Source organism: Balaenoptera musculus, chromosome 19, assembly GCF_009873245.2.
Source record: "Balaenoptera musculus isolate JJ_BM4_2016_0621 chromosome 19, mBalMus1.pri.v3, whole genome shotgun sequence".
NCBI lineage: Eukaryota > Metazoa > Chordata > Mammalia > Artiodactyla > Balaenopteridae > Balaenoptera > Balaenoptera musculus.
In genome coordinates, this window is record NC_045803.1 from 9,314,935 (window position 1) to 9,328,446 (window position 13,512).

Sequence of the window (13,512 nt, forward strand, 5' to 3'; positions counted from 1 at the left end):
GTGAACAAAGCAATGGAGCAGAGATCTGCCCCAAGTCCGACATCAAAACCAGGCTCTCAACTCACGGAGTTCTGGGGCCACCCACAACTTTCTTGACAGAACCCTCAGAGAAGCGCCTCTGGTCAACCAAGGCAGGGGCCTAATGTGTCGGCCCCTTCGGTGCCACCTTGCTAGCTCCCTTTCCTTATGTCCTTCACATCTCAGTTCCAAGAGTCAAAGTGTCAGCTCTCTGAGGGCAGGACCCATTCTTACGGTGCTGCACCCCCTCCCTCAATTTGCCCAACACAGAGTCCGCCTGGGGCGCTGCCAGGGGCCCACAGGCTACACACGGCTGCCGCTACTCACTGTGTGCCTCCACCAGATCAATCTGCATGTTGTATGGGACCAGGGGGTCTGGCAGTTCTGAGAAAAAGCTCTTCATGGCCCCTGCCACAGTGTTCACTGTGAAGTCCTTCTCTGCCAAATCCAGGTTGTGATCTGAAAGGAAGTTGGGAGAGTGAGGCCAGAGCAGTCTAAGCTGGGCAGAAGCAAGGAACACTCAGCGCTGGGGATAAGCAGAGAAACGAGGACCCAGGGGTGCTGCCCAGGGCAGGCATGGAGCCTGGGCAGGGACTCGGGATCATCACAGACTGGACAGAAGGTGGCATCCCTGGGTGCTGCTAAAAAAAAAGAAAAGGAAGTTCTGAGATTCACGGACAGAGGCTGACAGCCAACCTTCCAAGGTCAGCCTTTGAGTAGAGGAGCTGCACCCCCCATTCTGTGCCATCCAACTCCCCTTGTTTGGCCTGGATGTGCTGCTACCTTTTCCTTACACCCTCGCACTCAGGGAAAACAGGAGGAGGCTTTCCCAAAAGGCCAGCTCCCTTTTCCTGGAAGGTAACAAAAACGTTACCAACAACCTGGACTGCCATCTCCATCCCTGCTCCTTGTGGTGATCGGGCAACGACGCTCATTTTCCCCTTGCTGGTCCCTTCCAGCTCATGATACCTCTGACCTCTGTCTCTAATTTTTCTTTACATACTTTATTGCATTCCTGATCGTAACAAATCACCTACTGATAGATATCAGCTGTTTCTATTTGGGGGTTGTATGTAACCCATGTTACAGATTCTGGCATATAATCAAGTGTATACCCAAGGGTGGCTTTACCCTCATTTTGACCTCCTGCTTCCTATCTTGCAAGACTAACGCACATTTTCCTTCTCCCCTGGGTCACCTCCTCCCGCTGCCAGCCAGCACAGACTGACTGTGGTGTTACGAAGCGCTGTGGGCCCCTGGGCGCTGGGGTGGGGTGCCTGCTCCCAGTGCACACTGGTTAGCTGCTTGGTCCTGCAGGCCCGCACAGGCTGCCTGGCTTGGTCTCCTGAGGCCCAGTCACATGCTCAGTTGGACCCTACTTTGATCCCCAGCCTACTTTTCCTCTTTGGTCAGTGACATCTGTGAATTTTTACTGCTTTGGCTCATTTGCTTCTGGCATTGGTGGGTGTTCAGTTCTAAGAGTTAGAGTTTGGCTGTTGGGTTAGGGTGAAATAGATTTGGCCATCTGGCTGTAGGCCTCTCAGACCTGATCTAGCTTAGGAGACAGAAGTCCCTGCCAAGAGTCAGTCTAACTCATGAGAGCTCAGCTTTGGGAGTCTGGGGCCCAAGGCTCAGCTCATCACAAAATGCTCCCTTGCTTTGTTTCTCTCCTGCAGGGACTCTGTGAGGAGGGTACTCATGGTTGAGGGTACTCCTGTGGCCCTGGCAAAAGAGGATTGTCATCTCAACCCAACCTTTACATCATGTGCCTGAGATTAACCCCTGCACAGCCCAGTCCCAGGGAAGCAGGGCCTTCTCCTGGTGAACGCAGCACGTGCCGGGCGAGCTGGGGCAGTGCCTGTGGATGGTGAGGTGCGGGGGCAGCCCGGCTGAAGCAGGCTTGGCGGGGATGACACTTCTGCTTGCGGACAGGGGCCAAACACTTGCTCCTTCTCAGTCACCCAGCCAGCACCTCTCGGCTTTGGGGCTGTGTGGCAGGAGCACCCCCGAGGGGCTCCACTGGCAGTCTGGCTGTTGCGTCTGCCCTGACTGGCCTCCGGTGCTCGGCTGGGCTGTGGCCTTACCTTGATCAAACTGTCTTTGCAGACTCTCCATCTCTGACTTGTTCCCGCTGACCCGGTAGATGCCTTCAGTGCTCAATCCTGAGAAGAAACAAGCAGGTGTCTTAGGAGCAGGAAGTAGAGAGCAGAGAATGAGGAGGACTGCACTTGAGGAAAGAAGGGGAGAGTCCATGAGGCACCCACTGGGAGAGAGGAACAGGGCTAAAGCACTCTTGACTTGCCTACATGCTTCAACCCACTTTTGCCCATTTTCTTTTTCACTTAAAAATGTAAAAATATTTGTTTTTTGTAAAAATTAAAATGATACAGAAACACATCAGACAAAGATATCTTTTGTCCACATTTTGATGTATACTCTGGAATTTTAATTTTTTTAAACAAAATGGAGAGAATACTGTTTTAACCCACCCATTTCATTTACAAAGTATGTTGTGAACCTAAATCATTAAATGTTTTTTTACAACGTGATTTTAAAGACATCAAAATATACAGTAACTTAAAAACGATCTATTGTTAATCATTTAGGTTTTTCCAAGTTTTCACTGTTAGGAATAACCCACAATTATGTTTTTTGATAGCTAGTTAAGTTTAAAAGATTCTTGGCAGTGTGTATTTCTTACTTTGTGAATTTCCTATTCATGTTCTTGTTCATTTTCCTATAGGAGTGGTTCTTCTCATTTTGTACTTGAATATTAAGGAACTGACTACGTTAATGTTATATATCTTTACATTTTTTCCCTTTTGTTATGTCTTCTAAATTTTGTGTACTGAATTTTTTGGAAGTACATAATTCAAAAATTTTAGGTTTTCAAGACCCATCAATTTCTTTCTGATGTCTTCATTTGTTTTTATGGTTAGAGAGGATTTTCCTGTTCCTAGATCAGATATTCTCTCTTTCTTTCTTCCTTTCTTTCTCCCTCCCTCCCTCTCTCTCTTTCTTTCTTTTCTTTCTCTCTTTCTTATTTATTCATTCATTCATTCATTTATTTATTGGCTCTGTTGGGTCTTTGTTTCTGTGCAAGGGCTTCCTCTAGTTGCAGCGAGCGGGGGCCACTCTTCATCGCGGTGTGCGGGCCTCTCACTGTCGCGGCCTCTCTTGTTGCGGGGCACAGGCTCCAGACACACAGGCTCAGGAGTTGTGGCTCACGGGCCCAGTTGCTCCGTGCATGTGGGATCTTCCCAGACCAGGGCTCGAACCCGTGTCCCCTGCATTGGCAGGCAGAATCTCAATCACTGCGCCACCAGGGAAGCCCTCTTCTATTTCTTCCTTCTTGTTTTTTACAACTTTTTTTTTTTACGTTTAACGCTGCGATTCTTTTGGAACTTACTTGGTGTACAGTGTTAGGTAAGGAAAAAAGCAATGCTAAAATTCAACTAAATAATAACATGGGAGGATATAAAGTACCAAGTGAGAGAATGACTCCCTCCACCCTTCACTCCCCACCCCTCGGCACAGGAAGTACTGTGCAGCTTGCAGTGGACTCCAAGCACTGTCTCTCAGCTTGGTTCTCCTTCTCTCCAGGAAGGAAAGTCCACTGTTGCGCCCCTAAGACCATGGGTCTAAAGGATAATGACGTCACTGTGAAAACCAAGATGGGATCTCATGGCCAAACCCACCCTGGTTCCCTTCTGAAGATCATGGTTTTGAGCAACTCTGACCAGCTGAAGGGGCACTGAGGAAGCACCCTGGAGCCACCACTGAACACCAGAAGGCAGTGCGGACAATGGAGAGAGGACTAGGCCCCGAAGTCCATTAGGAGGCTCTTGAGAGCCAAGTGTCTCAACATCAGTTATCACCGTAATTGATGCCTCTGGAGAGGCACCCATCAGGCGAGATAAAAGCAGTCAGCCTGTTTCGGGAGCCCCAGATTGGTGGCAGGTGAACTGTGAAGAACATCAAAGAGAAAGTCATCAATTCCCTAGCCTAAACGCTGTTAACTGCACGTGGGTCCTTTCACCCCAGAGAAAAGGGGGTTAACGGACCAGCCTCAAGGACACCGTGCTGTGCAATGCCCAGCTGCAAGGGAGCTGCGCCATCACTGTACTCGGCACGAGAAGTGCAGACACTATCCAAACTTGAGGCCCTGGACACACCCCAGCCCAGTGGTGGCCTTTCCCACTGCCCTCCCTTCTGGAGTTAATATTTCCTGCATGGTCACCATGTGGCGCGCTGGGCTACATGCTTTCCCGCGTCCACCACTCATTTGTTAGATGAATGATGATGCCACCGAATCCTCAGCCCCTTACGGCGCGGCTACTGGATGGAGAGAGAACACAGATGAGAAAAGGGAGATTCAGACAGGTGAAGTCCGCACCCTGAACTGCACAGCTGGTAAGAGGCAGAGTGGTCTAAGTCCAGGGCCTCTGCTACTCTTCTGCCTCCACACTGTTCCAGAAGATGCTTGACATTCATCCACCATCAGGCTGGGGTCCAGACCACAGTCTCCCCCCCGCCAATCCCCTCAAAGAAACATCACATTTGCGTGAAACCCACTGGCCCTCAGTATTCTGGGTAGCCAATTTTGAGATGGTCCATCCCCTCTATTGCTGTCAACCTCCAGAAGTTTGAGGTCAGGATGGCCCCTGTTCACCATCCCTAGTTAGTAATTTTACAATGGTCTCTTCCCTCAGTGACTTTTCTAAACTATTCTCAGACATATTTAAACTTTCTACCTATTTCACATCTCGGGTAACACGTCACATGCTTACACATGAAATCACCCACGTTTTGACAAGCCCTGGGTATGTGTCAACAGATTCAAATCTTCACCCCCTAGGTTTAAAAAAATCACTACACTTTGCTCTTTACCTGAATGTCAGCCCTCTCTAATACAAAGAAAACAATGTTACAAACGGCAGGAGCTTAAAAAGTCCTCGATGAGGTAGCAATGTCCACAGTTCCTGAGCCCCAGTGTGGAGAGGCACTCTCTGAACCGGAGAAGATCCTGACAGCCTCAGGCCATTCATCATCTTCTGGCAACCCTGACCTTCTGCATGGACAGAGGAGTCCTCTGCATTGTCTCCTAATGACCACCTGCCCCGGTATCACACGGCAGAAAACAAACTGCAAATTAGCTATCGGGAAATTATCGGAGGTGCGGGCCTGCTGAAACCTCACTAGATGGATGATCACAAAAATGGAAGCATCTGAACGCGCAAGGCCAGCTCCATAGCATCAATTAATCATCATCTTAGTATTTCCTGTAATCTGGACATGTGTTTATGTTACGAAATCCCACTTTAAAATAGCAATTCTGCCACTGCTCTCCACAACAACATGGCATAATTTAGGAAAGGTATCATCTGCTTGGCCAGTACAATTTTTCACAACTATTAATTAGACATCAATTAAATAAAAACAAAAATCTTAGAGCAGACTGCAAACTGCAGGCTGCTCGTGAAACAGAGAGCTAGCAACACAGGTGAGAACTAGGATGCCTGACAGAGCAAGGGCAGCTTGCCAAGGAGCCCAAGACCGGAGCAGGGAAAGGGCTGGGGGCCTGGAGCAGGCCCCTAGGCAGAGACGCTGGATTCCAAGGGGTGTGCATCCTGGGACCCACAGACCCACACAGAAACACTCAGGGGCTGACTCTGGCTCACACCTGCCAGCAGAAAGCAGTACCCCTAGCCACAAGATCTGTTCCATGGCTAGAGGTCCCACTGAGAAAGCTTCAATCTTAAGCTCTGAGGCATCTCTACATACCAGAAATCTCCAAAGACCCATTACCATAGCAGAATCTCGGCAATAGGTCTATTTTTTTTTTTTTTTTTACAGAGCCCTACTGATTTCTTTGGGAATCTTTTAATCTTTGGGAATAGAACAAGAGAAACAAGTTAACATGTGGGAATAGAACAAGAGACAGTTCAGAATAGCCAAGGCTGCTATCTTCAAAAATCTAAACAATTTCTGTGTAGAACAGTCTTGTTCCAATGGCTCTAGAAAACAGAGCTATGACTAGAATGGGAATGACAGGAAGGCAAATATTGTCTCAATGTATAAAATAATAATAGCTACAGCTGTCACTCATTATAAAGGGCCAGAGCTTTTGAACTCCCTTCTCACTGGATAGCCATCTGTCTGGGATGCTGTTTAAAAAGATTAATACCTGGTCTAAGAAGACAGCTAATAACACCAGTAATAAACCATTTATTGAACGCTTGCTGTGTGTGAGGCACATAATGCTAAGTCCTTACCGTGCATTTTTACATCATTTCTCACAATAGCTCCTTCAGAGAGATTATTACTAATCTCATTTTACAGATGGGAATGCAGAGGCTAAGAGGCAAAGTAACATGCACGAGGTCAGAGAGCTAGTGAATTGCAATCTGAACCCCATCTGCTTCCAGAGCCTGTGTTCTTCTACTACTGCGTTTTAAGTCACTAGTTTTCAAACTTGAGCGTGCAGCAGAATCACCTGGAGGGCTGGTTATAATATAGGTTACAGGGCTGCACCTGTAGGGTTTCTGATTCTGTTGGTTGGGAGTGGGCCCCCAAAATCTGCATTTCCAACACATTCCCAGGTGACGCTGATGCTGCTGGCCCAGGAACCATACTGTGAGAACCGCCACCACCCTAGAAGACGGTCCAGGCCTCTAAGGTCCCTCTGACTCTTAAAATCTATGATTCAATAACATTGGGGGGCAATATACAAGGAAAAATAAATACCAGAAACTTCAGGGACAAAGCATCTCCAAAAAGTATTAAAACTGGTGCTTTTTATTTGTTAGCAAGCCTCTACACATTATTTAAACCACGGCCATGTGTGATTTTTCAAAAGGACATTAAAAAAGAGAAAAGCAAAGAGGCCTTATTTTTTCTTTCAATAAATATTTACTGGGCTTCCCTGGTGGCGCAGTGGTTAAGAATTCACCTGCCAATGCCAATGCAAGGGACACGGGTTCGAGCCCTGGTCTGGGAAGATCCCACACACCGCAGAGCAACTAAGCTCGTGCGCCACAACTACGCTCGTGCGCCACAACTACTGAGCCTGCGCTCTAGAGCCCATGTGCCACAACTACTGAGCCTGCGCTCTAGAGCCCACGAGACACAACTACTGAAGCCCACGCACCTAGATCCCATGCTCCGCAACAAGAGAAGCCACCACAATGAGAAGCCCACGCACCGCAACGAAGAGTAGCCCCCACTCGCCGCAACTAGAGAAAGCCCGTGCGCAGCAACAAAGACCTAATGCAGCCAAAAATAAAAATAAATAAAATAAAATAAATAAATTAAAAAAAAAAATTTACTGAGCACCCAACATGGCAGGTAAGATCCTTCACAGAGCTTTCAGCTGTGGTCTTCCTCAAAACTATTTTGGTGACAGAAGGCTAGATGACCCAGCAATGCCAGCCACGAGGCGTTCCCTATGGGCTAAGAACTGGCATATTTTACCCTTGACTTCCCCGTCACAGCGGCCGAGAGATGCCTGTGGCACCACCTGCCACACCAGGGGCACCAGGAGAATGGACAGGTGACCTGCAGGAGCTTGGAAACCAAGAGGAGAACCACCTTCTGCTCTGGTACGTGTCTGATTTTCTGAAACGTCCAAAAAAGTTTTTATTCCTGGATCCCAAGCACCACTTCTCGGCACCGGCATTCTTGGCCTGAAGTCCTTCCGTAGTCTGCCCCGGCCAGGCTTCGCCCCTGCTCGGTCACACCAGGACTCAGTTCCTCCTAAGTTTCCTTTCTAGCAACAAATCAATACTTCCTCCAAGACAAACTCTGACTTGTTTATTTTTCACTTTCTATATTTAGATATAAAACTCAGCACTTTAGTCCTTAAAAAATTTTTTTAATCGGTGCTGCCAGTGCTGCAAAACGCCCCACATCAAGACAGGCTTTAACTACTAAACTACTTCTGTCAACTTTTAAGGAAATGCATCTAATAGACCATTCTCCTTTTCTTTCCTGTATCCCAGAGGTAAGTCTCAGGCAGGCTAAGTTTCAAGGCCAGAGGGGTGCTGAGAACCCTGGGAGAAAAGGAAACCCGTCGAGCGTAAAGCCCAAATTGTCCTGAAGGGGGCCGACCTCTGTGGGTCAAAGGCCAACAGTGTCGCTGCGGTCTGTCTCCTCCTGAGGGTCACGCTGCAGCGCCCCCGCCGCGACGGAGGGTGAAAGGGCTGGGGTGTGGCTGACGCTTAGCGTGGAATCACAAGCCACTCACCGGCTGTAAGATCCTGGGCGATCGCGCTTCCTTTCCTCTTCTGCACAACAGAGAACAGTCCCCACCGTACACCCTGGTGGGGTGCACTGAACGAGGTCTTAGCCCAGGGCTAAGGGAGCAGCTATTATCCTAACGATCTAAGTGGAAAGCAAGCTAGCAAGTGGAGGAGCACCTGAATTTTGCTGTCAGGGAGAGCCGGGTTCGGAATCTGACTAACTTCTGCACATCTGACTCTACAGTGGATTAACCCCCACCTTCTTAGACTACTGCAAGGAACAAATGAGATAACCTACGTAAAGCCCACAGCAGAATGCCCTCCCCCTGCCCTTTCTCTACATTTTAACAAGCTTCAACAGCAGCGCCTCCCTGTAGGCAGGGCCTGCTCTGAGGGCTCGGCCAAAACAGGCCAGTTGGCAGAAAAATATTAAAAACACACACGGGCTTTGACACCAAAGTAACCTCAGTTTTGATCCTGGCTCTGTCTTACAGCTGCTGGGTGACTGAGGACAAATCACTCCACCTCTCAAAGCCTTGGTTCCTCATCAAATACAGGGTTGTTTATTAATGACTATCAAGATGTTGTGAATACTGAGATTACACATATGAAAGCAAGTAATACAAATGGCTGGCACACTGGAATAATAATGATAATAATAAAACAATAATAATAACAGTTAACTTTTGCTGAGGGCTTAACTATGTGCCAGGCACTTTCCTAAGCTCTGCACTAGAATTATCATAGTGAATCCACCCAATAATTCCTTGAGGTAAATATTATTATTTTTATTCCCATTTTACAGAGAGCAAATAGAGGCTCAGAGAGGCTAAGCCCAAGGCCACAGAGCTGTGTGTACACGGTGGGGGGAGCAGGCTCTGAACTGGCTCACTCGAGTCTCTGTCTTGGATGACTGTGCACTTATTTGTATTCACTTTTTCACATCTTTATTGGAGTACAATTGCTTTACAATGGTGTGTTAGTTTCTACTGTACAACAAAGTGAACCAGCTATATGCATACCTATATCCCCATATCCCCTCCCTCTTGAGCCTCCTTCCCACCTTGACTGTGCATTTAAACAGCATGCTACTCCCTCCAATGTTAATTCCCTGTTCCCTTATCCTTTAAATATTACATGTAGGCTTTATCCTATACATGCCAGATTCATTACGGGTTAGAAGGATTTTCCATTCCTCCCTTGTTTACTCATACGCATTCATCTCTTCATTCACACCCCACTCAGTGTTCTCATCTGTCAGTTGGAGGATAAGCAGGGAGAGCCAGAGAAAAAATGCTGCCTCCTCTCTCGACAGACAGCAGCCAATGGACAGTGTCCGTGCTTTATTCCTATGATGAAGTTCTACTATTGATAACATTAAAGAATCCCCACTAGATCTCCCTGTTGCCTTCCCGTTTTGGATGTGCTTGGAATGATTTTCTGGCTCTTCTATTACTTGAACACTAGGGTCACTCTGGCCCCTCCAGTGCCCCTTTGTTAGCTGTCTTCCCTTGGTACTTCCCTCGCCAATCAAGATCTGTTTCTGGCAATGCCAAACCTCCTTTCTCCCCATGACAGAATGCCACTAGCACTCTATTATGACTGCCTGACCGGGTGTTAGCCCCACAACTAGGCATTGTGGCTTTATAAATTTCCAACACCACTGCATGTACACACGGCCACGTCATAAATCTCAAGGCTGAGGAGGAAGGGAGAAGAGAGCTGAAAGGGAAGAGATGAAAATATCGCACCAGCCTGGGCATCTATGGCTCTAGCATCTGGCTGATCCTTTGTAAGCTACCCATGTAGTTGCTGTCATTAACTGTGAAAGAGGGCTTCTGGACCCTGCTCTGAGCCAAATGAGGGGCTCTGTTTTTCTCCTGACTTTCAAGAAAACGCATAGCCCAATATATGTGTTTAAGAGAACCACTATGACAAAGTGAACCTTAGGCCAGCCCAGAGTTAATACTGCTCTTTCTGGGCAGCAAGGGATGGAGGGGAGAGGAGTGTGACCTATAACTGAGGTGAGCAGACTGTACTCTGCAAAGCAGCAACGAATGTTCGAAGCCAAGAGCAGCTGGGAGACCCTACTGCCAAGAATACGAGCATCCTTCGGGCTCCAAGTGTGACTTCGCTAGCACACTCAAGCCCAGTGGCACGGGGGTGATGGCAGTGTGACTCGGAGGCGAGCTAGTGCCACTGCAATGGGGGGGGGGTCCTCACTGACTAAACAAAGAGCCACCAACAAAGAAACAGTCAAACTAACACACAGGTACAATATACCCCCCCCATGCATACAATGCCAACTTCCCTTCCACAGCAGGCCCCCAAGTAAAGCCCCTTGAGGTCATAGGCAGATTCCTCTCAAGCATTAATGAGGGCAGAGGTTACCTTCTTTCTGGTTCCTCATTCCCAATGAACCACGAAAGGTTCTGTGATGTCACCAATCACAGCCCAGTGTCCCTCCTTTCCTGGCCTCTCTTTCCTCACTAAGAAAGTACACTTCATAGGTTAAAAGGCTGTTAACACTCTGGCATTAAATCTGATCGTGGTCCCCACCAGCCACCAGCCTACAATCTGTACTCTGCATCTAGGATACAACACAAAGTTGTCCACATGTGGCCTGGGTGGCCTGCATCACCACCTGATCCTGAGGACCGCCCCCAACCCACTTCACTCCAATCACGCTGGCCTTTCAGAGCCTCGAAGCGTGAGCCCCTCCTGCCTCCGAGCCTTCCTATAGGTTGTTCCTTCTACTTCTACCTCCACCTTTTTGGCTGGCTAAACATTGCTCCCTCAGAGGTCTCCACTGACCCCCAGATCTAAATTAAGTCAGTTATGATAATAAAAACTGCTTACATTTATGCAATCCTCATATTTTGGGCCAGGCACAGTGATAAGCGTTTTACATGCATTATCTCTGAAACCCTTACGACAGCCCCATGAGTTGTATACTACCATTATGACTATTCCCATACAGACGTCAAAGCCCGTGTCTAACCACCGCACTACACGACCCCCATACTTTCTCTATATAGCACTGGGCAAAACTTGAAAGTTACTGTACAGCTGTGTGATTATTCGCTGCATGCTGGTCCCCCAAGGAGAGAACAGGCATGTTTTCCGATTACCGTTCTATGTACTTGGACTTGGCACAGTAACTCGTGCCTGGAGAAGGCATTCAGTAACTATCCACAGAGAGGAGGGAAGGAGGAACACATGCCTGAAAATAAAAGTGCAGTTTCTCTGGCTGAAGAGAGGAAGGAAGCAGACTGAAGTAGTTTGTTCTCAACCACCCTCGTGCCTCAAGGCATACTGGCAGGCCTTCCAGCCCACAGAATATGGGAGAGAGAAAGCCTCAGGCCTGGCCAGCGCAGAAAAGGTGCTTCATACACAAGCGCACCCAACTCCTCCCTTCCTTTACGGACTGGTTTCCCTGCCTCCGCTACTCCCGAGAGAAGTCATGGGGACTGAGTGAATTCCTGATCTCACCAGGGCAAGCCATCTGCTGTTCTACATGTGGTCTCTAGATCTGGCCTGCTCACTTTTCCAGAGCAGGGCAACGGCTTCGCTTTGCCTGGGATCCCCCCCAAGAGGGTTGCACCCTTTCCCAGAAGCTGGACAGAAACACGCACGCACGCGCACGCCCCCCATGAGAGGGAGAGGGAGGGAGAGCGCGAGGGCCCTTGGTGGAGAGCGGGTGCGGCTCCGCAGGGCGGCTGTGACACGACAGCCTGCTGTGCCGCCTGTCGGGGCAAAAGCAGTCTCATCTCCTCTGCGCTGGCGAAGGGCGAGCGGTCTGTCCACCAAAGCTCACTGCTGTGGAGAGGGAGAGTGCAACGGAACAGCCGGGCAAGGCAGGCCTGTCGGAACTGTCTTGGGGATTTGGGCTTCCACCCAGATGATTTCTGTCTTGGATGGAAGGGCGGGATTACTCTGTGAAACAGGCTTCACTTCGCTTTGGCTGCTGGGCTCTCCAGGCAGCTTGCCAGGGCATGCTGTTCCGATCAGGGCACTGGGTCCCAAGGAAATCCACTAGCACTGCCGAGTCACAAGCTACATGAACGCTGCTTATCTGAAAGAGCCCAAAGTGGAGCTGACTGCCTGCTTTTATGGCAAGAAGGCATTTCTGGAATGCAAATGACTTGCGTTTAACTTATAAGCAAGCAGAATACAGGAGGGTGGTGAGAAATGGGCACATGGGAAGTAGTCCAAAAATGTGGAGAAAGCTTTGTTTTAAAACTATTTGGATAACGAGAAAGCAACTAGCTAACCTAGAATTATAGGGAGAGGGAGAGATTAAGTAACACAGAACTCCCATAAAATCATAGCATATGAAACCACATCTCATATTTTAGCACTTTACCATCAATTCAAAGCAGCATAAATATGGCAGTTACTCACATAAAGCCCGTTGGTATATTCGAGCTGTAACTAACTGCACCTATTAAACTATTATAGCGATAGATGGGAGTATCTCTACTGAAATTAGCTGCCTTTTCTGAAAGACAGAATTACAGAGATCTAGGCTGACTGCAGGGGAATAACTGACTAGATTTAACAGCTCTAGTCCCACCAATTCTCTTCCAGGATAACTGTAGAAAGTGGCTATGATAAATGTGGATGGAAATATGGAGGCTTTTTTTAGGGCAGTCCCAAGTGGGAAGGAACTTGGTAAAGTTCTGAATCGGTTCAGTCTGATGCTACAAAGCTCACAGCTTCGCCAGCCTGAAGCGCAGAAGAAAGGGCTGGAATGTGGGTCCTTTCCATTCTGATGGCTGTGAGTGGCCTCTGCCCAAAGAACTCCAGGATCTGTTGCCTCTCTTATAAAAAGGGATTAATGCTGCCCTCTAAGTCACGGGAGAGCAGCTAAGAAGGCAGGTAGGTGCTCTAGGAAGAAAAAGCCCCGCCTGAGCACAGCCCTCCCGGCAGGGCAAGAGGCGCACTGGCCCGGGGTGGGGCTCTTCCCGCTGCTCCTTCCCAGCCTCAGGTCACGGGCCAATTCAGCCCTAGGTGTCCACAGAGGGGCCAAGGAAGCCCACTGGCAAGGTTTTAAACGCAGGAACCCTGTAGGGAGGGCAGGGACAGTGTGGTATAAAGGAAATATATATTTGGTCTTTGTCCCTAGCTCCTGGTACAGAGCTCCTAAAACCCTCAGGAATTTCCTGAGTGATAGGAGTGTCTTTTGTTATTCATAACAAGCCCCTTGTTACCCGATACCTGAGTTTATGATAATGAGGTGGACTCTTGGTGG

The 13,512-nt window shown here is 48.5% G+C and overlaps 1 protein-coding gene across 2 annotated transcripts in view; it reads right to left on the reverse strand.

Moving 5' to 3' along the window:
* The window catches only part of ARHGAP35 (Rho GTPase activating protein 35), a 120,486-nt gene that overhangs the window by 13,868 nt on the left and 93,106 nt on the right, over positions 1-13,512 (reverse strand). For both annotated transcript variants that reach the window (XM_036832703.1, XM_036832704.1), the window contains exons 4-5: positions 2,103-2,180; positions 346-477 (exon numbers count right to left, since the gene is read on the reverse strand). In XM_036832703.1, coding sequence (XP_036688598.1) covers positions 346-477; positions 2,103-2,180 — 210 coding nt within the window. The remainder of the gene's footprint in view (positions 1-345; positions 478-2,102; positions 2,181-13,512) is intronic.